The sequence below is a fragment of the Trachurus trachurus genome, assembly GCF_905171665.1.
Source record: "Trachurus trachurus genome assembly, chromosome: 13".
Lineage (NCBI taxonomy): Eukaryota > Metazoa > Chordata > Actinopteri > Carangiformes > Carangidae > Trachurus > Trachurus trachurus.
The window spans coordinates 34,564,643-34,590,649 of NC_139892.1; the positions used below are offsets into that span (position 1 = coordinate 34,564,643).

General features: G+C 41.7%; 2 protein-coding genes across 2 annotated transcripts; both read left to right on the forward strand.

Moving 5' to 3' along the window:
* Positions 1 to 5,730: 5,730 nt before the first annotated feature.
* nrgnb (neurogranin (protein kinase C substrate, RC3) b) lies at positions 5,731 to 9,099 on the forward strand (the record flags this gene model as incomplete). The annotated part of the gene is made up of 3 exons (XM_083984697.1): positions 5,731 to 5,906; positions 7,338 to 7,539; positions 9,044 to 9,099. Exons 1-3 carry the CDS (start codon positions 5,892 to 5,894, stop codon positions 9,097 to 9,099), a joined length of 273 nt encoding a protein of 90 aa, XP_083840823.1. The 5' UTR covers positions 5,731 to 5,891.
* Positions 9,100 to 13,328: 4,229 nt separating this feature from the next.
* Positions 13,329 to 24,767, forward strand: hepacama (hepatic and glial cell adhesion molecule a; the record flags this gene model as incomplete). Its single annotated transcript, XM_083985758.1, has 7 exons — positions 13,329 to 13,475; positions 18,240 to 18,587; positions 19,868 to 20,149; positions 22,009 to 22,099; positions 22,371 to 22,438; positions 22,892 to 22,962; positions 24,405 to 24,767. The coding sequence occupies exons 1-7, from the start codon at positions 13,379 to 13,381 to the stop codon at positions 24,765 to 24,767; spliced, it is 1,320 nt and encodes a 439-aa protein (XP_083841884.1). The 5' UTR covers positions 13,329 to 13,378.
* Positions 24,768 to 26,007: the final 1,240 nt, after the last annotated feature.

Sequence of the window (26,007 nt, forward strand, 5' to 3'; positions counted from 1 at the left end):
AAGTTAAGTCAGGGAATAAACTAGCGAGGAAAAACTTCTCCTGGTCAGAAAGTTACCGTCCAAAGTTTATCCTGAAAATGTCGGTGCCCTTCTCCAACACTCACCTGCGGGTACCGCGAGGTTTTGGTACCATCCTGGAGGGACTTGCCAGAGAAATCCTCCGAGACCAGCCTGAGAACATCCCCAGATATGCTGCACAGTACTTGGAGGCTCTTCTCAAACAACGAGAAGGTGACACCAACTTTCTATGTGCAAATGAGAAGTAAACGTTTCCCTCTCGGTGAGATGATAAATGTCGTTATCAATATCTGCTGTCAACGTGTTGTTTTTTTTCTCTGTTTGCGTGTAGAGAGTGGCATGGACCCTGCTGAGTGGGCTGCCAGACTGGAAGATAGATTTTACAACAACCAAGCATTCAAGGCTACTGAAGTACCAAATCACTACTATATAAGCCTATAAATACCCTCTCTCTGTCTGTCAGCGAGTCTTTATTCACCTGTCCACCTGTGTTGCTGTTTGTTTTCACCCCAACAGGTTAGTCCCGGAAGAGACTCTGCGTCACAGGTCGCCATTTCCAAGTGAGTCCGTCTTTATGCGCTCCAGCAGGAAGAAGAGAGGGACAGGATGAACACAGGGAAAGGATATAGTGACCAGTGGACATGCTTCTATGTTGTCATGTGTTTTACTAAATGGTTTGTGTCGGGAGTTGTGTGAGGTTTTCTGTAGTCACGATGAGTAGAAAAATAAGGAAATTAAAACAGTTCGATACAGTCAACATGGAAGAAGGTTATCACTGTATTATCATCACTCCAGGTTTGGCCATAGATAGAAAATATTCCCTGCACATTTGTTAAAAGTATGTGTCCAGATTTTATAAACAAATACGTTAGTACATTTATTTTTAGAATATAGATAATGATTCAACCTGATACAACTTTTAGACTAAGAAGTCTATTAAAAAACGCACACAGTGTGGAATAGAGACTCAAAAACAGAATGTCATTTCAGTATTGAAAACACTGGTAGATTTGCAGTGAGATGAGAGCCGAAAGAGCAGGACTCATAACATGAGACGACCAGCGGCAGCAACACAGTGACAGGATCCAGGCGAGTGTGAAACAGGCATTGTGACATTGTATGGTTTTACAGAAGCATCAATTTCCCCCACATGAAACTGATTACTCACCTTCAATCTTGTGTTTTGTACTTTCAGAGAACAATCATGCACTGAAGATGAATCAAGTCTTTTAGAAGAAGCTTCAAATCTTTCCGCTACGCAACCTAACATATCAGAAGATACCGATTTAACTGAAACTACAGAAGAAGAAGAAGTAAAACACGATATTACAGAGAAACACTTTATTTCAGTGGAAAAGGAACTTTCAGAAGGGGAATCCATCAACAGGCTGTCAGCTACAGATGTTAGCGCCGATGAACTGAGCGGGACAGAGGAAGAGAAAGACAATCCAACATTAAATACACCTGATACAGTTGACAGCGGAGCTAATGAAAAAGATAGCAGCTCTGTTCCAAACCAAGATATATGTCAATCTGAGCTGGCGCCTACTGATTTATCACTCAGTGGAGATACTAATGTAGATGTGAGTGCTCAGGGGTTAGGATTGGCAGAGGATGAGGTAGGTGATGGACAAGACTCTGTAGGTGCAAATAAGGAGATTGGAGATTCAGAAAAAAAGGAAAATACTGAAGCTGAAGAACCAGTGGAGGTTTCTTCAAATCCTGGACAGGCTGATGTCGATGTTTGTGCTACAGAGCTTAGTGAAACTGAGAGATCGATGGTAATAGTCGCCGTGGAAAATGACGCACATGTAGTTGAAGAGGAAAGCTTAAAGCTCCAGCCCGAGGAAACACTCGCACAATCGTCACCGTCTCAATTTGAAACTCCGGAGGGTGAACAACAAGAAGCAGACGACCAAGCTGACAAAACAAAAGAGGAGGAAGGAGCAGAGACCGAAGCTTCTTCTGGAGAAACACATCAAAGTTTAGTTCATACTGAGGGTGATTTAGATAGTAATGCTATACCAAAGGAGAATTCTTTGGTTGAGATTAGCTTTGAAGATGTTCCAGAGGCTCAGCAGATTACTGAGGTCGGGGAGAAACAGCCAGAGGAAGAGGGATCAGTAGAAGTCTTACAGACTCAGATATTAGAAGTGCAACAGGAGGAAGAGTCCAACTATGTTTCTGCAGTGGAAACAGATCAGAATATATCTGGTCCACAACACCACGAGGGACCCGAAATGGAGGGAGCTGAAAAAGAACTTAACTCCGAAGAGGAGGAAATGGAAATTCAGCATGGGGCAGATGATGTAATGAAAGCGAAGGTGGAAACAAATGCCTCTAACTTAAATGATAGTGAAGCTGATGATGATAATGATGATGGTGATGAGAAGGAGGAAAGTGTTAGCTCATCATCACATCGGCAAACCACCAAGGAAGGCAAAGAGAATCCAGAGGATGAAACCGATCACACAAAACAAGATGACAGGAAGATAGGAGAAGGAGAATTTCACCAGAATGAAGACACTAAGGGAGAAACAATGTCAGACCCCGACTGTAAAGATGGGGAGAATGCAGATGCAGTTGGAGGAGACAAAGAGGACACGCAGACAGAAGGTTATAGTCAGACGGACGCAGAAGACATTAACGATGGCGGTGTAGACAATCATTCATCTCAAGCAACCCAGTCAAATCCATCAGCTGCTGCAATGGAGGCAGAGAGTGAAACTTTAGAGGCGAGTGTACTTCTACCAGAGGAGAGTCAAAAATCACATGTAGAGCCACAGCCAGAGGATACGGTGGAAGAAAAAGAGGTCACATCAAAGGAAGCGGAGGAAGTTGTAGAGGAAGGAGCGGCTGATTCTGAAGTCCAAGAAAAGAGTGATGCAATGAGTGAGGAGGAGGAGGAGGAAGTGGAGAGCACCAGCCTCAGTCATAGTGGAGATGGGACGGCTGCTGGCCACCAAGGAGATGAAAGGCCTCTTGGGTCTGAAAAAGATGCTGCAGAGCCTGGAGACAAGAGCAATGACAAGGTAATGGGTTTCATACTTTCTGGATGCCTTAGCATTACACATGAACGTTTTGAATGAATGAATGAATGAGTGTTTATTTCGATCACAGCATCAAAATTTCAACAAAACAAATCCAAGGTAGTAACAAATACTATACAGCTGGTCGAAAAGGGTTGTGGCTGAAGCAAAGCTTATAGCTGCCGCACCCTCATTTCTCATTTCATTATAAAAAAACCATAAGCAGTCTGATCGGAATGGCGCATATACATACACCCCACACACATACATACATATACCTACACAGTACGTCCACCACCGACCATCCTATATCCACAAACCTTCACAACTCAAAAACAAAACAGGTCTAAATTTCCTAGGTTACATTACACATCCCATATCAATCCTATACGCTAAAAAACAGTCCGAATCAAACAAACAAGAAAACTTCATGTTTGTTGCAAAATTAAGTTAATTATTTCCCTTTGTTGCTCTCAACATTTTCACTTCTGTACTTTTCAAAAATATTATTTTTAAACATTGTTTTTAAATGGGCAACATTTTTACTATCTTTAATATCTTCTGGTAAGCTATTCCAAAGTTTCACTCCACAGACAGATATGCACATACTTTTCAACGTTTTTGCACTCGTAATAACATGGCCCTGTTGGTTCATCATTTGTTGCCATGACAAGGCTGTTACTTGCAACTCACCATGATGCCTCCACTTATTTATCAGCAGGCTGAGGATGCATGTTCATACACTCTCAGACAGAGGTGTCTTTAGCTAGGCTGCAGTCTGCTGTGCTCCAGTTCCCGCCTCAGGTAGCCTATATAAATAAACTCTTCGAGGACAAGTCTGATCAACAGTAGCCCTCACGTTTTTTTCCTCTCTCCAAGGCTCTCCAGGGACAAGGTGATTGATAATATCTCCAAGATAGTGAATTTTTCTGGATGAGGTATTGCTAGTCGTGCTGATGAACTTTGAATGTCAATGACAGTCTGAATTGAAGCGTACAGAAATTACAGTTTCAGCCTGAAAATTCAGCCTAATCCGTCTCCCTCTTCATACATGGGTGTGTTCGAGATGCTGTTCGGGGCCTTTACCCTGCCGCATGCTCATAAAACTGTAATACAGTTGCTGTGTTAGTGCCAGATCCACTCTCCTCATGGGATCCGCCACAGCCTCCACAGATTGAAACTTGACTCGATAATCCATCATCATAAAAGACGAACTGGACGATTTGTCTTGCGAATTAGGTCTTTAACATTTTTACTGCTGTCACAGTTCACCCCGTCTGATTTGTCTGGACCAACACAGGGCTCTAAACACGCAGGGAGGGAGTGTAGGAAGGGGCACTAAGATTGTTACCATGGTAACCCCTCGCCATCCTGCTCTCTCTTAGTGTCGTCATGGAATTAATAGGAGATGGTGATGCTGAGAGTTGCTAGGCACCATCTGTATCAGTAGTCTACCTTTAATAGCAGTTTCGAACTGACTGATTAAACAGTAAAACAGCACTTTTTGCATTTCTGTGTGCAGTGCTGTTTTCCACTCTTGCTTCAGAGGCAGATTTTATTTCAGCTGAATCAAAACTATCACCAAACTGTACAGTATATAGGCCATCTGTTCTGTTCTGCAGTATCTCAAGTGGCCTGTCTTGTCTGTTTTATTTGAACTTTTTTTTTGCTATTTTAGTTTTTATTATTATCATTATTATTATTATTAAACTCCCTGTTCGCAAGCTCCCACAATGACATTCCTTTGCTCTAATCATTTTATATGAATAAATACTGTGTCAGAACCACTAATAATTATGGTACTGTGAGCAGACTAACCACTATTATGATTGAGTGTAGTAACTTTAATTGCACAGTGGTTATCATTCCCACAAATGAGCAAAGTGAATCGATTGATAAAGTGAGTCAGCTCAGTGAAATTAGGCTTGAAGACAACTTAACATATTGTTTGAATCGTTAGCGAACCAGGAGGAGTGAGTTAAAGTCAGAGATATAACTCAGATAAATGGATGTTTTCTGTTTCTCTCCCTCTCCGTCTTGTCTCTGAGGCTGGCAGAGGAGTGTGGGCGGCCGTACCAGCTGGGATCAGAGGGATGGAGAGGGCTGTTAGCTCACTCTGCCTCTAATAAATTTATAACACCTCCTAGTGTAAAAACAGTCCAAGATGTTTACAGTTTTTTTATTTCCACGCTATTTGTATAATTTGGAAGTAAGCAATTATTATTTTGTCAAGACCATCTGGCTTTTACATAGTATTTCTATGTTGGTCATCTGTTTTTATTTGGGGAGTTTATTATTGCAACTTGCAAAGTTTTTGGTGATGGTCAGTGCACGCGGTTGTCGCTTTGGCGTGTTTCTTTTTCATACCCAGACTAAATGCTTCCATCATTCTCGTTTGTTTCAATACTGTCAAACTTTAAATAGCCGACATTGCCTCCACATTCAGCCTATTTCAGTTACCCTTTCCCAAGTTACGTAGGCTGTGCTAGGTCAGTGTTGCCGTTCTGTTAAAGGTCTGGAACAATAACGTGAACACAGTGGGTCAGCAGCCTTAATGAGACTGAAAAGATGGAGCACATGCTGTCATGTTTGTAGGAGGTCTCTCTTTCCCTCCCTCCCTCTTTCTCGCTACCTCTCTCTCTGACTGTATGTCTCTCTCTCTCACTCTGCGTGAGCGGGTGTTACTGAACATACAGTGATTGTTAGTAAGAGCCAGTGAGGCATCTGTATTATACCGGAGACTCATTTAAAGAGAGCTTTGCTTGGGTCCACATAGAAATTGAAGCGTACAAGTCACACTAAGTCAGCTCACCTGAAGACTGAAGGCATCTTTAAGAGTAAGACATGGACTGTCACAATGTAAGTAAAAGCTTCAGATTAAACTTTTCAGCAGATTTTCTTTTTTTTAATCCACTTCTTACTAATGATACTAATGATGTTTACCAGTGTTTGGATGTACTCAAACTGCGTACTGTTAGTTTTTTGTTGATGTTTTTTGTCTATTTACTTACAAAGTAAAATGAGTGTCAACATTTTATGTATTTATGACTCTCTGGTGGTACATTTTGTGCCTGCATAAATCCCTGTTATACAAAATAAGCTTTAAACTACTTTCATCACAAGTAAATATAAAGTTACCTGATATTTGCATTTTGATGCTAAAATCTGAATTAAATCGTGGATCAAATCTATGGACCCTGAGGCAATAAAAACAATAAGACCCATGAGAAGGTGTGGAGCCAGCAAAAAATCCAGTGGAGCTCTGCATCTCTGCTGCTGGAAAAAAAAAAAAAAAAAAAAAAAAAAGCTGGATTCTGGCAGCTCAGTGAACAGTCAGACACAGAGGCTAATGAATGCTGGCTGAACAGGTGGGTGGTCACACTCCTACACTGGAGGGGTTTCACTGGAGACATGATGCACTGCTTCACTAAGGTTGTGGGATGACAGTGGGCTTATTCTGTGGGCTGCCTTTGTATGGAATGTCAATCTGTTTCTATAAGCAAAGCACGGGGTGTAGCTGATATGTGTTCGCCGCACAATTTGATTTTGTGTTTACATAACCCATCGAAAGCCTTGGCGCCATTCCACTGACACTTCATGACAAGCCAGAATTTCTCTTCCACCCACCCTATGTTTCCTGTGGGACAGTTGATGCTGTACTTTCAGTCACTGGATGACTGCAGTCGCATTTTCGCTGGGTCATCTTTTTCAGCCAAAGATGTTTCTCTCCCTTGAAAGATGAATTAAAACCTCCCCATTTGTTTTTAACCATAACTCCTTTTTAATGGAAATCTGAATTATTAGCTATATAGTCAGACCTGCAGCTTATTCACACCAACTTTGTTACTGAACTAAACAGTGGATTCCTCTATTTTGTGTATAAAAAATAAAAAATCTCATTGTTGTCTATTGGCTAAATTTGGAAATCCATAACAACAACACAATGGACCCTTATAATTTATTAAAGAACAGTCTGACTCAGGCATGTTTTCTCCAGCGTCGTATTCTATGTAATATGACAGTAGGATAAATAATTGAGCTTGCTTAATGTGGGTTATTAAGAGGCCCACTGAAGTCATGTAATGAAGGTGAGCCACTTTGCAGCAAGGATGCATCATTTGGTGCCAAGAAGACAGTGTTGTAGCAAATACAGTTAATTGTACAAAATATGTAGGCGATCTGTTAAAAGGATGTGATTCTCCCACCAGGGCATCCTCATATGCTATTGTAATATGTTGTTCTGCTGTGAAAAAAAAAAAAACACACAAGTTCTTGGGTCCCTCTGAGCAGGAGGAGTGCAGCCGGCCTCAGGAGGAGGAGGACATCATGGACATCCCCCTGGATGACCCGGAGGCCAACAGGGCTGCCGCCAAGATCCAGGCCGGCTTCCGTGGCCACATGACCCGTAAGAAGATGAAGCCGGAGGACAAAGCGGAAGGGGAGGAGGTGAGCAGCACTGGGGATGTGCTCAACGGCAGCCAGGGGGACACAGGTCAGTGGTGTAGGGATAAGACTAGGTCACATAATGCCGTTAAAGAGGGCATTATGGCTAGTGACTATAAGGATGGTAACAGAGGCTCCCATCAGGAGCTGTCAATACAGTAGGTGACTTAAGGTAAGTGATGGAGAGCACAATAAATAGAGTCTTGTGATAGAGTGAAACTGAGTCAATAGTCTATATAGAATAAGCTAGTTAGTATTGCATGGTATTGCTGCTAAAGTGTTAACAATGGTCTTCTCCAAGATGTTTTTGGTTGGGTGTCTTTTATTTATTCCATTATAAATGTGAAAATCCAGTGACTATAATCAACACTAAACACATCACACGAACACAAACTGATCTCCCATTTTACTCACTAGCTAAAGAAACCATTTAAAGGCTATGCATAATTAAATACATATATTACATCCTTATGGGTTACACCAACTGTAATTAATGCGGGACATAACTGAGTGACTCATTTAATTACCCCAGGAGGTCTCCAGCGACAGATTATCGAAGCATTCAATTAATTCTTCTGTTAAAGGGGTAAGAAATGAATCTGCATTGAGGCGAGCTGTTAAGCACTGAGGGAGAAAACGTGTTCTACGAGAGGTCGTTGGTGAAAATGTCAAGTTATATTCTCAAAACACTAAGTTCTTTTCCAATTGTTATTTTAGACAACTGTGGAGGAGGAAATGGTTTTAGAATTCAATTACTCCAATTTCTGTGTTCCCCTGTGGATGTCTGTTATTTCAACCGAGGAAATGATTGCATTTAGATTTGTTTTTGTGCCTATGCAAACCCAAGCCAAACATTTTCTGCAAATGGCAATAGTACCACATAAAACGCTTTAAAAACCATATCCATACATTGACATCAAATATCCACTCAAATCCTATTTTTTTTGGCATCTTTCGAGAAATTAGACAAGGTTTTAGATGCCCGGTCCTCGAAATTTCATCTTTTCCTGTAAGACAAAGCAGCATTTTATTCCAAAATGTTGCTGGTAGAAGGGATCTATGTCAATGATACTCCCTAACCCAGTTGCTGGCTGCCTTGCATGCTTATGTAGGAGATATATTTATAGCTCCAGGTGCTTTAGGTACAGTATATGTTTCAGAGGGACAGCAGAATTAATGGGCCTGTCGGACTGAAACCGAGCATCCCGAACACCTCCCATTGGAGGAGACCCCCTTTTCACAACAGAAGTGCATTTTTGAGCTCATCAGATATGTCAAGCATAAAAAGGGAATCAAGTTCTCAGCCATACATTACATCTTGTATGTAAATTCTAGTTCATATATGTGCTTGAAAAGGGGTCCTCCTTAAGTAGCAGCTCAATTTATTGAAGTTTTTCGTCTTAACAAAAGAGCCACCCACCAGTAACATAAGTTTGCAACTACAGTACAGTACGCACCACAGCGCTTAACCTTGACAACAAGAGCTTGCACAGAAACTGTTCTTTCTCAGACTCTGCAGTGCTTGACTACGCCTTGCCTATTTCTGTTTTTAGAGGCAGGAGGATCGGGGGCAGTAGAGGGAGACGACACATCTGTGCCAGAGCAGTGACACCCCTGTCCTGACCTGGATGAAGAGGAAGAGGGGGAGGAAGGTAGCGAGAGAGAGAGAGAGAGAGAGAGAGAGAGAGAGCGCCGGCATAAGCTGGCTGGGCTGGCTTTCAGACACACCTTTTTACCCCAGGAGTCATTTTCTTTTTCCGACACAAATTAGCAGTAGGAAACGAACAGTTTAGAGGGTGTGTTATGTGAATTTTGTGAACTTCAACACTCCTTCTCTGCTTCTCCAGCAGTCTCATCAGTACGGATGTCTTTGACCCAGAATTTGCAACTCACTGCATGTACTTGTGAAACTTCTGGTAGTGTGCTAGTTTTTAGATGATGATCTGTGAATGTGAAAATGAATGTCCTCTAAATGCTAAACAGGGCTTATTTTGGATGGAACAGTTCATACCATCTGTGTATAAACCTTGTATGCATCAGCGTTAGACTTTGCGTAAGTAGTGGCTTATGTTATCCGTTAATTTGCATAATTTTCTGATGTGCTTCTATCTTGACTATTATTTTTTCTGTTTCACTTGCTTACACAAATGATTAAAACATTTAAAAAATCAAAAGAAAAGTAGCTATGTATGTTCTATTATTCTAAGTTACTTAATTCAGATTGCACTTGCTGTGATTATCTTTTAATCACAAGTAAGTTCTCTTTTCACCTGTTTGAGCATTTTCTATAAATCTGATCTTCCAGAACAGTAAGCATGCAGTAATTACACCTTTTTTTTCTTTCTCCAGATGCATCATTTTACAGCTTTACCTTTACGAGACACTGGTTTAATATGCTCTGTTGTTGTGTTGGTGGATTTGACTTGTTTGACTTATGTTAAATCAGGTGTGTGAAATCTCATTGTCAGAGTTTGCAGAGCTTTCATGCTTTAAAACCAATTGAATAGTATCTTGTTGATCTTTGCTGTAGAGTCATGGCATTACACTAATAAATCCACCTTAAATATACGATGAAATGTCCTGTTTTAACCTTCATTGATACACGTTGAGGATCCGTTCACACATGTCAGCTGCTGTCACCTCCATCTCGGGTGGCCAAGTTGAGATTTCTGTACAACACTACAGCTGTGCTGTCTCTCTCTCCCTCTCTCTCTTTCTCTCTCTCTCCCTCTCTCTCTCTCTGTATGTGTGTGTGTGTTGCTGCAACATAAGCGAGGCTGATAATTGGAGAGAGCAGGTTACTGTGAAGCTGGAACAATGTTTTGTCTCCCGTGTGGCTCTCTTCCACAAGAAATCTCATCATTAATTCATAGCATAAAACTGCATTTCTAATGTTTATGAATTCCACTTACACTAGATATATTATTTGAGTTTATACTCTATAATGGCGACTAAATACAGCAATTCAGATAATTAGATTGTGCACAGTTGCAGAGCCTCTGTAGTAGTTTCTATATAAGCTACACAATGATTTTAGCCAGGTATAGTGCATTATTATAAACACCTACACTTCAGATTGGAGTGTGTTCGCGTATATTTAGCACTACGTGGCCTACCTTTATTGCAATAAGGCTGTTCAAATCACAAAAAAATAACACTTTTTTTTTTTTTTTGCTTCATTTGCCCAGGCAGTCTTGTTCGCTTTATGAGAAACAAGCTTGAGCATCTTCAGTCTCCCAGCGCTCCCACTCAGCCCACCCACGCACATCTGAGCCATACAGCACACTGCCCAAACTCTAACTGCACATGCATTCTCACACAGGAAAAACACAGCCCATACTTTAGTATGCAGATCCGACTGAAGTCAGTTGTTCTCACACACACACACACACATACACACAAACATGGGTTCTTGGTTGTGTCACCAGCTGTTGAGGTAGGACAACCAACATGAGTCTTTACTCTCAGCGGTTTTGCAAAGCCAGAGTGCAGAGCACTTCCTTCTCGGGCTGACATTCCTCCTCCGCCGCGCTCTCATAAAACATCCTCTATGGGTTTTATATGGACCTATTCTCTCTTTTCTCCTACTCAGTCCCAGAGGTGCCATGGCCACGTTCTGCTGTCTCTTTAATGACTGTGGGTGAACAATCAATATTCTGCACACCTCCAAACATAGCACAACACCCACTTGGTGCTGTAGATTGAATTCTGAGAGTGACAGGAAAGAGGTGTTAAAAAAAAAAAAAAAGAGCCTGAAAATTGTGTTAGTGAGGATCTTAATGGAACCTCATGACTGAGTGACTTTGTGAAGCACATGGTGTCTTTATCTACCAGAGAATAACTGCTCTGTCCCTTTCCTTTTACAATGTGGTGAGCTTAAGTGAACTATTTTAAGGAGTAGATCATATGAACGAAAATGCTTGGCTGGTTCGTTCTGTCTCTTGCAGACAGCCTGACAGTGAGAAAACGATCTCTGTGGTCTCCAGGGTGATAATTAGAGATGAATAAGCCAGGGCGAACAGCAGGGGGCGCAATTTTCTGTTTTCCAGTTGTCATGCCCGTGGCATCTGCATCTGCAGAGATGAGGAGAATTTTACAGACTTAGCTGTAGTAAAAGGATATAAGTGAGTCTGATGTATTGCTACAGCTGCATAAACAAAACCTAATGGATCACCATCTGCAGAAGTGTAAAACAGAGGACTCTCTCTTAAAAGTAGTGATATCACATCTGTAGCCTATGTCTGTGAGTCAACACAGGGTGGCATCAGTCTCGCTGTGGACTAAAATGTAACAATGGTTTCTGCCATAACACATGCACCCAAAACTGAGTGAGACACACACAGGCGCTGTCTGTGCCCCGTCTGTCTTACTCTATTGACTGGAAAGTGTCTCCCTTGATTTAAAGCGCTTCAGAAGATGAGAGGAGGAGGGAGGCGCTGCTTTTAGCGAGGGCAGAGGTGGAGGGGAAGAGGTTCGGCTTTGATGGCTGACTACACAGGAGTCTGAGTCCTGGGAGAGTGGTGGCGAACAGCAGCTGTTCCCACAGTCCTGGTTTTGCTTTCTATCAGCCGAGCCTCCTCCTCTGCATAAAACCTCCCTTTGTTGTCAAACAAAATGCTCCAACAAAACTCAACAAAAGACCACTTTCCTGTACTCGGAGAGAGGACATATGAAGCAAATGACTCATCAGTGAGTGCATATAAACAAATGCCTTAATCTTAAAAAAAAAAAAAAAAGTCATGTAGAAACTTTGCAGCTTAAGAAATTAGATTGGCAGTCAGGACAGAGCTCTAAAAACTGCTCTATTTTGAGGTTTTGTACATTGTTTCTTGTTTTTGCTGAGGGAAACTTCATGTTTTCCTTTTGTTTTGTTCACACCTTGTGTTTCACTATAGTGAAAATGAAGTGAAATGGTGAAATGGAAACAAAAGGAGCTAAAGTAGAGGAATTACAAGTCACAACTTGTACGTAAGAACATGGCCTGTACTACTGTTGGCAACTTCTCTTGAAGCATCGCCTCCTTCTTGTGATTTCTCCAACGCCTCACCGCCTCAGTGTAGCTTCTACACCACCCAGAGGACAAAACGGGTACAAGTCGTTCTTTATGTTACTGTAGTTTCCCCTTTTTTCTTACCTTTGTTGTCATGCATGCTGCTTTCAGGCAGGTAAACACTGCAGATCTGACAGATACTGTGGCAACAAAACGCTTCGAGGCTCTGTGTGTGTGTCTGTGCCTGTGCCTGTATGTGTGTGGGTCAACGACAGGGCTGGTTGCCAAGTGACAAATTGTGAGTTTATTGTGAGGCTCCGTCCCAAAGAGAAGTTTGCTCAATGTGATAAAAGTGGGCCAAAGAAGGGGGAAGTGAGTTGTTTTTCAAACATTTCAGAGACATTTGGGAGCTTTAAGTGGACTCCCTCTTTAGAGCCACTGGTTTGGCTGAGGTACAGTAGCTCCTCTAGGAATTCCTGCAAAGTCACACAACTTAATACTAACTGGATGGAGAAAAAAAGAGAAAAAGATGACAAACGCTTTTAGATAAATAACCACCTTAAAGAGCAAACAGTATTTTCTTTCAGTTTCTTTCTGAAAGGACAGTGTGGAGTGGAAGAGAGGAGCTCATCTACACTATGTCTCTGTCCCTCTCAAACACACATGCACACACACACACACACACACAATCGCACACACACAGTTGGCTGTTGTTGGCTGTGAACGGGGTGCTGTGAGGAGAGTGGGGCTCAGTGTGACCAGGCAGAGGCCAGTGTTGCAGGCGGGCAGGCAGGCAGGCAGAGGAGAGGAGAGGAGAGCGTGTTGAGCCACAGAGACGTGCCTGGGGTGGATAAACCATGCTCACTAAGTGGGAGAAAGACTCTGCCCAGGACACAAGATGAAGGTGGAGAGGAAGACCTCCTCTACAGGCGACAGTTTCACTGACATTCCTGCGCTACTGACGCTCTGTGGCCTCCTCCTCCTCCTCTTCACAGGTGAGTCCTACACTAACATTTCTTGGGGCTGTCCAGAGATTAGTGCACGAGGAATTATCTGGAGACTTCTACTGTGTTTCAGATGTGGATTTTTCTTCAACTGTGAAATTCTGACAGATTATTAACAAACACGGGTTTTAAAAAAAGTAAAAACTTTTGAATTACTGCCTTATTTTACAGTATTTACCCTCTTTGTCTCTCTTTAAAAAACAGATCAAACCCTTAATCCCCAGTCTTTTGGAAGTGAAGTTAATCCAGGTTAAGTTAGTCGAAGATGTTTTTTCCTATCCTTGTGTTCCAGCACAATGGATCTGCTCATGGGTGGTGCTCTATATTGGTCCCCCTCAAAGGCAGCCTGGAGTGGCTATTGTAGGTGTGTTAAGGAGGGGATGTGTAAGTTAAGGGTTGACAATATCAAGTTTTGTGGAGAGCCGTTGAAGAGGGCAGGGCAGGGCTCTTTGTGCGTGGGAAGCTTTAGGTAAAGTTCGTGTCAACTGATGTCAAATAGGTGATTTTGATTTTGAGAGTGTGTGGTTTGATTTCCTGGCCCGTACCAAGGGTCCAGTTTACCCAGCCGGGCCGGTTTTGGTAGAATCACTGGGTTCTGTGTCTATCTCCAACTTCACCAGTGACAAAGAGTTCCTCTCTCCCTCTCTCTCCCTCTCTTACCCTCTCTCACTCTTTTCAGTGGAGGAAACTAGTTCCAACAATCGTGCCCTTTGTCTTATTGCCTTGGCAACCCCTGTCAGGCGGACCAAATGGTTACCACGGCAATGAGGCGATGCCCTGCTAACTGCCTAACTGCAAAGAATAGTGAACAGTGCAGAGTCCCCCTCTCCCTCTCTCCCTCTCTCTCTCTCTCTCTCTCTCTCTCCTAGGTCAGTTTTTCCATCACTGAGGCCTAACAGTAGGATGCCCCTCTCAGGCCCACAGCCAATATTCAGACCTCCATGTGTCCAGCTACAGCAGAGTTATAGGAACCTCCACTGTGAACATAATAGCTTTTGCCGTGTTTGGTTTCCAAGACATGGCTGCTATATAAAGGATGAAATGTGGCTCGCACTGTAAAACCTTATCCCTGTGTCCCAGTGGGAGATGGAAGATAATTAGGGAGCACAAATCAAAATTAGTCATTGCTTGTTCACTGCGAGGGCTTGTGAGAGGATTCCTGGAGCGTGTTTTCTGAGAAACAGAGTCGTGATCAAGACATGACAAGGCATCGTGGGCCAGCGTAGAAGCAAAGCAACATGTGTGCAGAAAAGTTTGTTTGTGTGTATAATATAGAATAGAGTGGCTAATGGCTGTTTTCAGGCAAAAATGCACCACATTTCTATTCATTTATTCTGCGACAAAGAAAAAACGTAAAAGGAATCTGAAGTGTATTGTTTTATTACATGACCCCAAAATGAGTAGCCTAGTATTTTGCAGTTCGGTATATGAAAATATAATGTGTACTCGTTCAAATCTATTGTTTCAATCAAAGAGTTTGTGAAAAATAGTTTTCACAAATTCAAAACCATTTGAGGTTGTGTGATGTAAAGTAAAACAAGTGGCTTTTGCATGATAAGAAATTCTGGTAACACTTTATAATAAGTAGGCTACACACTATTAAGCATTAGTTAAGCATGAAATACTGAATTCATCATTTATAACACATGAATACTCATTAGTAGCCTATGTAGTTTATAAACACAGTAAAAAATGTTTTACTCATCAATGATAAGCACTAACTGTGTTTGTACTACTAATGAGCAGTATTCATTTATTGAAAAGTTGTACAAGTATATCTCAGTTTAAGAAAATGTTTAAAAAAGAAAAGATAAGCACCTACAAAAAAGAAGAAGGAGAAAGAGAAAAAGAAGGGGAAAAAAGAAAAGATAGATAGACGAGTGGTGTCCACTGCTATTTTGTTTGTTTTCTTGTCACTATTATATGTTTCATCATCTTTCATTTTTTTAAATAGAGTATAATATTGGTGTTGATAGTAAGCCAATGTAATTATAACAACAGAGAGGGGCAGGTACTATAGGTTTTTCTTCATCCCGCTCCTTTTCATTCATGGTGACAATGTGTAGGCTACATAATATGTAAATATGTGCAACCATGTGTAGTATGTATACCATGAATGGAATAAATCAAAAATGAATGAAATGAATGCAAGTGTTACCGAAATACTTCACATGCACAGTATGTCATAGCCACAAAACAATTGGAAAAGTGACAAAAAAAATCTAATAAATATAGTAATGACCAGTGATGGGAATAACGGCGTTAAAATAAACGGCGTTACTAACGGCGTTATCTTTTTCAGTAACGAGTGATCTAACCAATTACTATTTCCACCGTTACAACGCCGTTACCGTTACCGACAATTAAATGAGGCGCGTTACAAACTACTTTGAAGCCATTGTCCTCCGACTTGGCTCATCTCATCTCAGACACAGAAGCTGCTAAACTGTTGTTGTTTTTTCCTCCTCTCCTTTGGTGAGGGGAGGGGGGAGGAGGGAGGGACGAGACAACCGCATAAGTGATGATGATTGGTTGAGGCAGAGTAAGGTTTCATGCTAAACCAATCAGAGGCAGTGTTCAGTTTGTACACAAACCACACACGCACGCAGTTTAGCCTCACACACACAGACTAGCAGAGGGAAGCTGCCGAGATCGGAGGGAAAGTGGAAACAGACACTACTTTAATCTCCCTGAGGTAAAAGACAAGAACATGTGAGGTGTAGCTACATTATGTCCCGGAGCGAAGTGTTTGTCCTGAGCTTCTGCTCACCTGACTCTGTGCAGCTTCTTCATTAAATCCAAACAGTCCGACACAGCGACGCACTCCTCTTTGCCTCTAAAGTTGTAGCTCATCAGCTGGAACTCTTCCAGAGCAGCTACAGCAGCGTTGTGACCTCAACCATGGTTGGTGAGAGCAGAAATGTTGTTGTTGTAGTGAAAATGGGCGGGCTCGTGAAGACGCGAATTTACACAAAGTCAAAACGAGCGATAAATCGCATTTCTCGCGTATCTCGCGTTTGGTCGCGCGTATAAACTCGAGCGAAAAAAAAGCGTTCCTCGTGTTTGGTGGGAAGCCCCTCGTGGGTCTTCCCACCAAACACGATGAAAAGGACGAAGACGCGAAGGTCCCGTCGCCATAAAAGAATCGGGTGTAGCGTCGCAAAAAAAAAAAAAGTCGCGTCTACCGCGTCTCGCGCCTAATCGCGTCTCGCGCCTAATCGCGCCTTTGCGTCACGGCCTTTTACACCGCGGACGTAACGAATAAACGGTGACGTGTGAACGAACAACATAGAACAGGACCAGACGTGGCATTGTTTCCTCTTTTCACCTACAGCTCCACTCTCCCTTACTTACACTAACTACTGTTATTGTTGAGGCCAGAGAATTGTGGGATTTGTAGTTTTTGACCAATCCTGTGCTCTTTCTTTTTGTGATTTTTCCGGTTCACACATGTTTGTTTTTTTTAGGGGCAAATGCGAGTGAAATGCTCGCCCATGGTGGGCATAAGAAAATGTAAGACCTGTCTAAAATTATTTAAGACTTGAACACAATAATTCAACAAATTTAAGACATTTTAAGACCTAAAATTTAGATTTTCACATTTTAGACTTTTTAAGACCCCGCGCGCATACCCTGTTATTTCATATAAAAGTTTAAGTGCATACATATTTTATGATGCTGTGTATTATATATTTAAGACCATCTTAGAATTTTCTAATAAATTTAATACTTTTTAAGGCCTTAATTTTAGATACATGAATTTAAGACTTTTTAAGGATCCGCAGATACCCTGTTGTGCGCTCGCAGCAGGACAGATAATCAGATGGATAATCGGTAAAGTTAATAATTTCACTTAATGTGGCCATGAATAAATTAATTTCGATGTTTCGCCTGTTACTAAACGCAAATCTTGAATAGGTCTCCGCTGTTTTCACATTTAAAAAGGTCTTTGTTGTCTTTGTACAGAGACAATATGAGATTTGCTTGTAGCCACAGCACTTAAAAAACCCACTGTAACCTATTTTCATAGGCACACCAGCCTCGCTTTCAATAAAACACACACTCGCATTCCATAATTGCGATCAGTGAAATATATGAAAACAATAAAATACAATTTAAAAATGAGAGAAAAAAAATCCAAATTCTTCGACATATTTAAACTTAAAAAAAAGAAAGAAAAAGTAACGCAATAGTTACTCTCCCTGGTAACTAGTTACTATTATAGTGAAGTAGTGGAGTTACTAACTCAGTTACTTTTTGGGAGAAGTAATTAGTAACTATAACTAATTACTTTTTAAAAGTAACGTTCCCAACACTGGTAATGACAGTAAGTCCAATAATTTCAGATGCAACACAATGATATAATATAATATTAGATGCAGTGATGGGCAAAAAAAACTTATGAACAGGGATTTTGGAGTAAAGTGGCGGGACAATAATAGTTTACTTACATTTAACCTGTGCAAATATGTTTATTTTCTACCTGTAAGGCCTTTGCATCCACACCCATTCACTGCTCTGACTTTTTCTTTGTGTGTGCACCGATAGTAACTGTAGTAATTAGTGTTAACACCGATTAGTGTGCTTTTGTGTAAGTCCTCTGTTGCTTCAGTGTGTGTGAAGAGCTGATTCCTCTAATCTCTGCTCACTGGCAGAGCATCAACAGCAGTATAGTGACTGTTCCCAAACAACCGCCATCCTACACTTGTGTCCCTGTTTGAGACCTGACCGCCGTCTGTTTGCTTTTCGATCCAGGTGAGGTGTCGACGGTGAATGTGACCAGCCAAACCCAGACTGTGAGGGGCACGGTGGGCAAAGAGGCCCTGCTGTCAGTCAGCTACTCCAGCAGCAGCTCCGACAAGCCTGTGATTAAGTGGCAAGTAAAGAGGAGCAAGGAGAAACCCATCACCGTGGTGCAGTCCATCGGAACAGACATCATAGGGAACCTGAGACCAGAGTACCGCAACCGCATCCTGGTGTTTGAGAATGGGTCACTGCTGCTTCACAACCTTAGACTGTCGGACGAAGGCGCGTACGAAGTGGAGATCTCCATCACGGACGACAGCTTCACTGGAGAGCACTACATCGAGCTCACTGTGGATGGTATGGAGGATTTCTGCCTTCTGCATTCAAAAGCCCTATGTTCCCACAGCCCAATGATCCCACAGCCCTATGTTCCCTCATTTCTAAGAAAACATTTTTCACAGAAAATTTTGAAAATTAGGCCCCCTCAGGTTTATGTTGCCTCATTTCTAAAGTATATTTTTTTGGGCTTTTTTGCCTTTATCTGATAGCACACAGTGAGATAGACAGGAAAGGGGGAGGCAGAGAGAGGGGGAATGACATGCAGGAAAGGTCTGCCCGACGCGGGATTCGAACCGGGGACGCCTGCGTTGAGGACTGTAGCCTCTACATGGGGCGGCCGCTTTAACCACTGCGCCACGCACCGCCCCGATGTTGCATCATTCCTAAGATTTTTCTTATTTCTAAGAATTTTCTCAAAATGAAACTCTAAGTCAAGTCATTTTTATTTTAAAGGGATGATTCGGAGTAATTTCAACCTAGGGTCCTTTGCACCATGACCTACAAACTTTCTAATGCTTTGTTTACTACTGCTAACACTATTTGTACTACTGTAGAAGTTTGTTGTCTAAATTGCACTAACTCATGGAGGTGAGTTTAATTTCGGTATAAGGGTTCGTCACTCAACCCTATGTTGGAGTAGCGGTGTTGGAAGGGGTCAGCCCTATGTTCCCAGGGCCCTATGTTCCCAGATTTAGCTAAAAGCTACATTACATCTGTAGTCAACTGCTACTGGATAATAGGTTGGGTGTAATTGACTACCAAATTGGGAGAAATGGGGATAAAATCTGATGCAAATTGATCATAAAGGAAATGTGGGAACATAGGGCCTAATTTTGGAAAGAAAAAAAAAACCTTACAAATGAGGGAACATAGGGCTGAGGGAACATAGGCACGCTCCCCAGGTAGGTAGGTAGGTATAGCCACAGTCATGAGGTACCAGTGAGGAGAAGTGACGGCGTGTGGCGGGTAGCGGTACTGAAGTTAAACTCACTCGCCCATAAAAAACGTGTTAATACACTTGCCAAGTGGTCATTGACCTCTTGGCGAAACGGTTAGCATCGGTTACCCACTCAGGGCAGGCCAGAACAACATTGGTCACATGAGTAGTCAGAGCAGGACACAGAAGAGGAATTATGAGCTAAAACAAAATCAATATGAGTCCAAAATACATTACCTTACCCAAGATGTGTTGTAATATTAAAGTTTACTTTGTCAAAGCATGATACAGAGTGAACTTATCAGCAGGTCTTGTGAATTTCAATCTCAAGCCCGTCAAACCTCTGCCCTGTCATCCTCAGTTCCCGTGTCCAAACCTTATATCCAGATGATGGCTTCGTCCGTCCTGGAGTACAGCGACCACTTCCACCTGCACTGCTCCCACGACAACGGCACAAAGCCCGTCTACAATTGGCTGAAGGGAGGCAAGGTGCTGACCAATGAGACGCGCCTGCTGCTCTCACACGACCAAAAGGTGCTGACCATCACGCGCGTTCTGATGTCGGACGACGACGTTTACACCTGCACCGTGGAGAACCCCATCAGCAGCATGAAGAGCATACCTGTCCATCTCACCGTCTACAGTAGGTGGCATGTCACACCGGTAGGATCTAGTTCTAGAAGTTCATGTTAAAGGGATAGTTCACCCAAAATTAAAATTTCACTCATTATCTACTCACCCTCATGTCGACTAAGAGCTTATCAATGGATACCAACTTTCTTCGTCCAAAAAGACTGCTCGTCTGTAATGTCCGTCTTGTATTGAAGCCCCGACATGAGAAATTGTTCCGCCGGTCAGTGCAAATCACAAGAGATTTGCACTGACACAGGAAGAGCAGTGGACTGAGACACTGGGAGCTTCCGCTACAAACAAGCTTAAAATATAGACTTATTTAATTTTTTTCAGAACAGTTTCTCATGTCGGGGCTTCAATACAAGAGGGACATTACAGACGAGCAGTATGGAGGTATTTGGATGTTTTTTGGTGTGTCTTTTTGGACGAAGAAAGTTGGTATCCATTCACAACCATTATATGGACAAATACTGCTGCGCGGACCCCCCCCCGTAACTCAGAGAAGGCACGGAGGACTCTGAAACTTCTCACAGCTCTTAGTCGACAGGGTGAGTAGATAATGAGTGAAATTTAAATCAATAATTCACCAATTTCCTACTCACCGTCATGCCAAAGAAGGGTTTGGAGAACTTTCGGAGTTATCAAGGTATTTGGATGTTTCATAGTATGTGTTTTGGACGATTCAAACGTCTATCCGCCGCCATTATATGAAAATCCGTTGCCAGCCGGACCCCCCCTGGAACTCCAAAAGCGTTTTGATAACTCTGAAAGTTCTCCTTCCTTGGCATGACGGTGAGTAGGAAATTGGTGAATTATTGATTTTGGGTGAAGTATCCCTTTAAGGAAGTGGAGAGGATGGTATTAGCTGAGTAGACAGATTTCATTGGGCAGAGTTACCTCTATCTGTGTTATATTGTTATATAATAATGTAATAATTGTTGCATTGTGTTATTTATAAAATGCCTCCAGACAGCAGCACAATTATAAAGTAGCATAAAATGAAAATATCTTCGGTATATTTAATGGTTTGTTGTTGTAATTATTTCTTCCAACATAACCAACCGGTCTGAGAGAGAATCTAATTATGAAACCTGCATACTGTATATTTTATCTCATTGTTCAACAACCTTCCATTTTCAGGAGCTAGCAGAAGCAATTATCTTCTCATGCTGACCCATACACAAGCATGCCCGCCTCTCTAACAATGTTGTTTACGAGTGCGAATCCAGGCAGTGAGTGCAGCAGAGTTGGCTCAGAGTGGCTGTTACCAGGCGCCACTATAGAGCCACATGTCAGGCCGAGAGAGAGAGGGAGAGGCAGTCTAATCCAATGAATGGGCAGTTATTTATGAGGAGGGAGAGGAAAATGAAGGCAGGTGGGGGGGAACGCCGTGCCTCAGTGGACCCCAGTAATCCTGACTTCATTATTGCTGTACTCTGATGTGCTGCATGAAGAGACAGCTACAGGCCCCTCGAACTGCTCTCTATTCCCTCAGCATGGGTAGCAGCATGGCACAAAGTCTCAAAGTGACTACCCTAATGTGCTACTTCAGTGCATTTTATTCAGGCCAGCACACTCAAAGGACATGGCAAAGCAGTTGGGGGAAAAAAATGTTCTGCATGCTCCACATCCCAGCCATGTTTCATTATGAGCATGAGCGTAGTTCTGTACGAAGAAAGACACAAAGTTCGAACAATGAATTTCCTTTGAGATACTACTTCACTTTTAGGGAGATTACATTGTCCTGCTGTTATTGACACAAACCTCTCTTTCTTTCTTTCTTTCTTTCTTTCTTTCTTTCTTTCTTTCTTTCTTTCTTTCTTTCTTTCTTTGTGCTCATGTCTACCTCTCTGTATCACTCTGGTTCAGGAAGGAGCTCGCTATACATCATCCTGTCCACCGGGGGCATATTCCTTCTAATCACCCTGGTGACAGTCTGTGCCTGTTGGAAACCTTCAAAGTGAGAATAACTCTTTCTTCTTTCCCCCCCTCTCTCTATCTCTCCCCTTTCTTTCTTCCTATCTCACTCCCCCCCCCCCCCCCTCTGTGTCTCATTGGCTTTGATATTGCACTTGAGGATGTGACCAGAATCTAAAGTAGCTCCACAGTGACGCCACACACTACTACTTTGTACAGCTAGTGGACAATTATTGAACAACCTGTTGCTTGTATAACTCACAGTTTTGGATGTGTTTCAAGGTTGTTGTTTTGTTCGTTTTTTCTTGTTGTAGAAAGAAGCATCGCCCCGTCCCCCAGAGAGCTCCTGTCTATTTGGAGCAGAGTGACAATGGCCATGATGGTGAGCAAGAGTTACAGATTGTCCCAGCTCATAAAATGTTTCAATATAGGGGTATAGACCCCAACATGTTCAATGATGTATTGCACAATAGAAAACCATTGACTCATGTCACAAAACATGGTAACACTTTATAATAAGCACACACTATTAAGCATTAGTTAAGCATTAATAAATACTGAATTCTTCATTTATAACACATGAATATTCATTAGTATGTAGTTTATACAGTTAGTGCTTATCAATGATGAGTAAAACATGTTTAACTGTGTTTATAAACCACATACTAATGAGTATTCATGTGTTATAAATGATGAATCCAGCATTTAATGTTTAACTAATGCTTAATAGTGTGTACTTATTATAAAGTGTTACCCAAAACATTTATTTTACCAATAAATTTAACAACTCAACTCAACAGATTGTCAACCAGATCTGCTGTCTATCTATTTGCAGTTGATGTCGTGCCCAAGCCAACTACACTTGGTCGAAGGAGTCCCATGCCTCTTTATGTTCTGAATGAAGATGTAAGTAGGCTACTGGTAACTGCATAAAGAATTTATATAAAGCTAGCCATTGACAACTTATAGTAACCAGGCAACAACAACAGGAATCTACAACTATGCTAGCATCCCTGTAGCTGCATGGGCTTTGTCCTGAAAGCTACCTTTAAAAAAGCTTATATCTTAACACTCTCGTGTCAATCTTAGTTTTGCCTGTTTTCATCTAACATTTGCTACTTAGCACTAAACCCAGTAGCTATAGCTGAGGTTGATATGCATATTATGCAATATATAGTATATATATACAGTATATACAGTATATAGGGGAGAGTGGGGTAAGATGAGCCAGTGGGTAAGTTGACCCACCCCTTGTTTCTAGGAAACTATAGGAAAAAATGTGACCACATATTTGGGAGGCAGGCATCATTTCATGGAGTCTGTGAAGATTAGAACCACGTGAGTAAAGTGGTTTAACATTTATGACCAAAAAATCATTTTTCACTCTCGAGAGTCAATTTTGTCGATCACAAGTTTCATGACAATTGTGTTTAGACCAAATTTGTTTTATACATGGGTTGTGGTATCTATGAGCTACAACATGAGGTAGTAAACCTAGCATGAAACTGCACCATTTTAGCTGTGGGAGCAATAAACCCAAGCTAAGTTAGCTGTGGGGTAAGTTGATACATTTGGCCAGGGGTAAGTTCAGCCACCTATCCTATACACTTAATGAATGTATTTTGGCTGTATATGTCCAAATGATTAAATCAAGATTCTGTATGTTTGTGATTACAGTAAGCATGTTCCTATAGGAAAAGTTGTTTATAGTGAGGCCAAACTTTACTTTCAAAGAAAAATATCTGGGATTCTTCCCAAGGTGCCACGTAATCGCAAAACTCCCCAAATCTCAGTGAGCTGGTGGCTCAGCAGGAAGTCCCTGCAGTTTGTGTTCACCTGTAACCTGGACAGATGAAATATTAAGTAAAGGGGGAGGTAGGAGATGGATGGAAGGAAAGAAGGGGGGGTTGATCAATTTACCCCACTCCTATGGTCAATTTACCCCATTCATGGGGCAAGTTGAGTCACAAGACCACTTTTTTTGAACATGCTATATTTTAAAAACTGTTATATTTACACTCATTCTGTTAATTTGTAGGGATGCAAAACATCCTGAAATATATGCAGATGTGTTAGTTAGCAACAAAACTATAATTGTCTTGATGTAGTGATCCTGAATACAAAAAGTGGCTCAACTTACCCCACTCTCCCCTATACTATATTGCACTAATCCATCCAACATCTGTAAATGTCAACTTCATGCCAATAGTCTGTCATCAACAGGGCCATTTAGCCAGCACGACTAAACCCATGCATTAGTTGATATTTTGGTACAAATACGACTTCATGAAAATGGGACTCATTGATGCAATACCAGAGATGGTAAATATTTCTTCTTCTTGTTTCAGGAGACTATGGAGCGTTTGGAAGAATGTTCTGGCAATGCTGTCGGCCAATCAGAAATCAATATCCCTGCTATCTACGCTCCGATCCCTCCCCAGTCCACTAACAGAACTGATCAGCCCATCTGGACCGCCCCACGCAGATACTCCCGTAGCCCATCTCCACTTGCACAACCTATCCCACATCCCCATCTAGGTCCTCCCCTGCGTCCCGTCCGCTCACCCGCTCACTCCCCCGGTCCGACTCCACGTGGTTTCAGCCCAATAAAAAAGATCCGTCCTCCGGTGGGCATCCCAGCCAGCCACCTGCCTGTAGAGGCAGAGCATCTGGAGCCCAGCGAGCAGATAAACTGTCCACCCCAACAGTGACGACTGCTGCTCGTTTCTCAACGTTTCCTGGGATGTATGCTTTCATTCTGTGATATGTAAAGTACATGTATAGTTTGTTGGTCTTCCGTTGCATCCTGAGGATAACGAAGATAAAGGATCGGATGCACTAGGATAAGAGATGAGTTCCCTTTAACCTAACCATTTGTCTTCATATTCCATTATTTATGGCTATGCACAATAAGTCTGTAGTTTTTTGATGACATGAAACATTATGTTCACCATTGTGTAGTATACAGTATCATGTATATGAAGTTGAATTGGTAAAGAATGTCCAGCTCTGGTATATATTTTGCTTCTTGTTGCATTATGAATTATACTGGGAACTTTTGATAAGTGCCTGTACATATGTAAGTTAATTACTTGGAGGGGTGGGCGTTCTGTTTTTCTCTTTTTCTTTTGAATTATTAAACCACAAACAGTATTCTTATTGTTCTATTAGGTCATTATGTAACCTGAGGTAATAAAACAGTTGCAATAGTATGTAGTTTGTCATCACTTTTGCACACCACACAACGTGCTGCAAATATTCCTTTTTTTTTTTATCTTTTTACTTTCTGTGTGTGTGTGTGTGTGTGTGTGTGTGTGTGTGTGTGTGTGTGTGTGTGTGTGTGTGTGTGTGTGTGTGTGTGTGTGTGTGTGTGTGTGTGTGTGTGTGTGTGTGTGTGTGTGTGTGTGTGTGTGTGTGTGTATGAGTGTGTGCAATTCTTGTTTAGTCCATTAGGTGTCACCAATACATTTCCTGTATAATTGCTCAACACTGTGCTCATGGTCAGGGTATGGTTTGTATAATGTATCTCTACCTTTATAACTTATACGCTTTCTTTAATCCACAAGTGCAGCTTCTGATACACTTTGTTTTGAGTATATTATTGATTATTATGTTCAATCACTTGACTTTAGCGAGTCAGTGAAAATCAAGTTGTGCTCAAACTCACAGTTATATCTTAATCATCAACATAATTAAACCAAATATAGAAAATGAATGACAAGAGGAGGCTGGTACATGCACTCACAATTTATGTAAGCCATTCAATTCAATCATGCGTCCTCCAAATGATTTTCTATGAATAGACTCTTCTTGATTGTTTGTTGACAAATCATACCTGATAATATGTGACAACGATTAGGCTACTAAATATGGATTTTATTAATCCTCTTAATATGTCATGCTCTTTTTCCCACCGTGCAAAAACACTGACAGGCAGCAAGGAATAAAAAA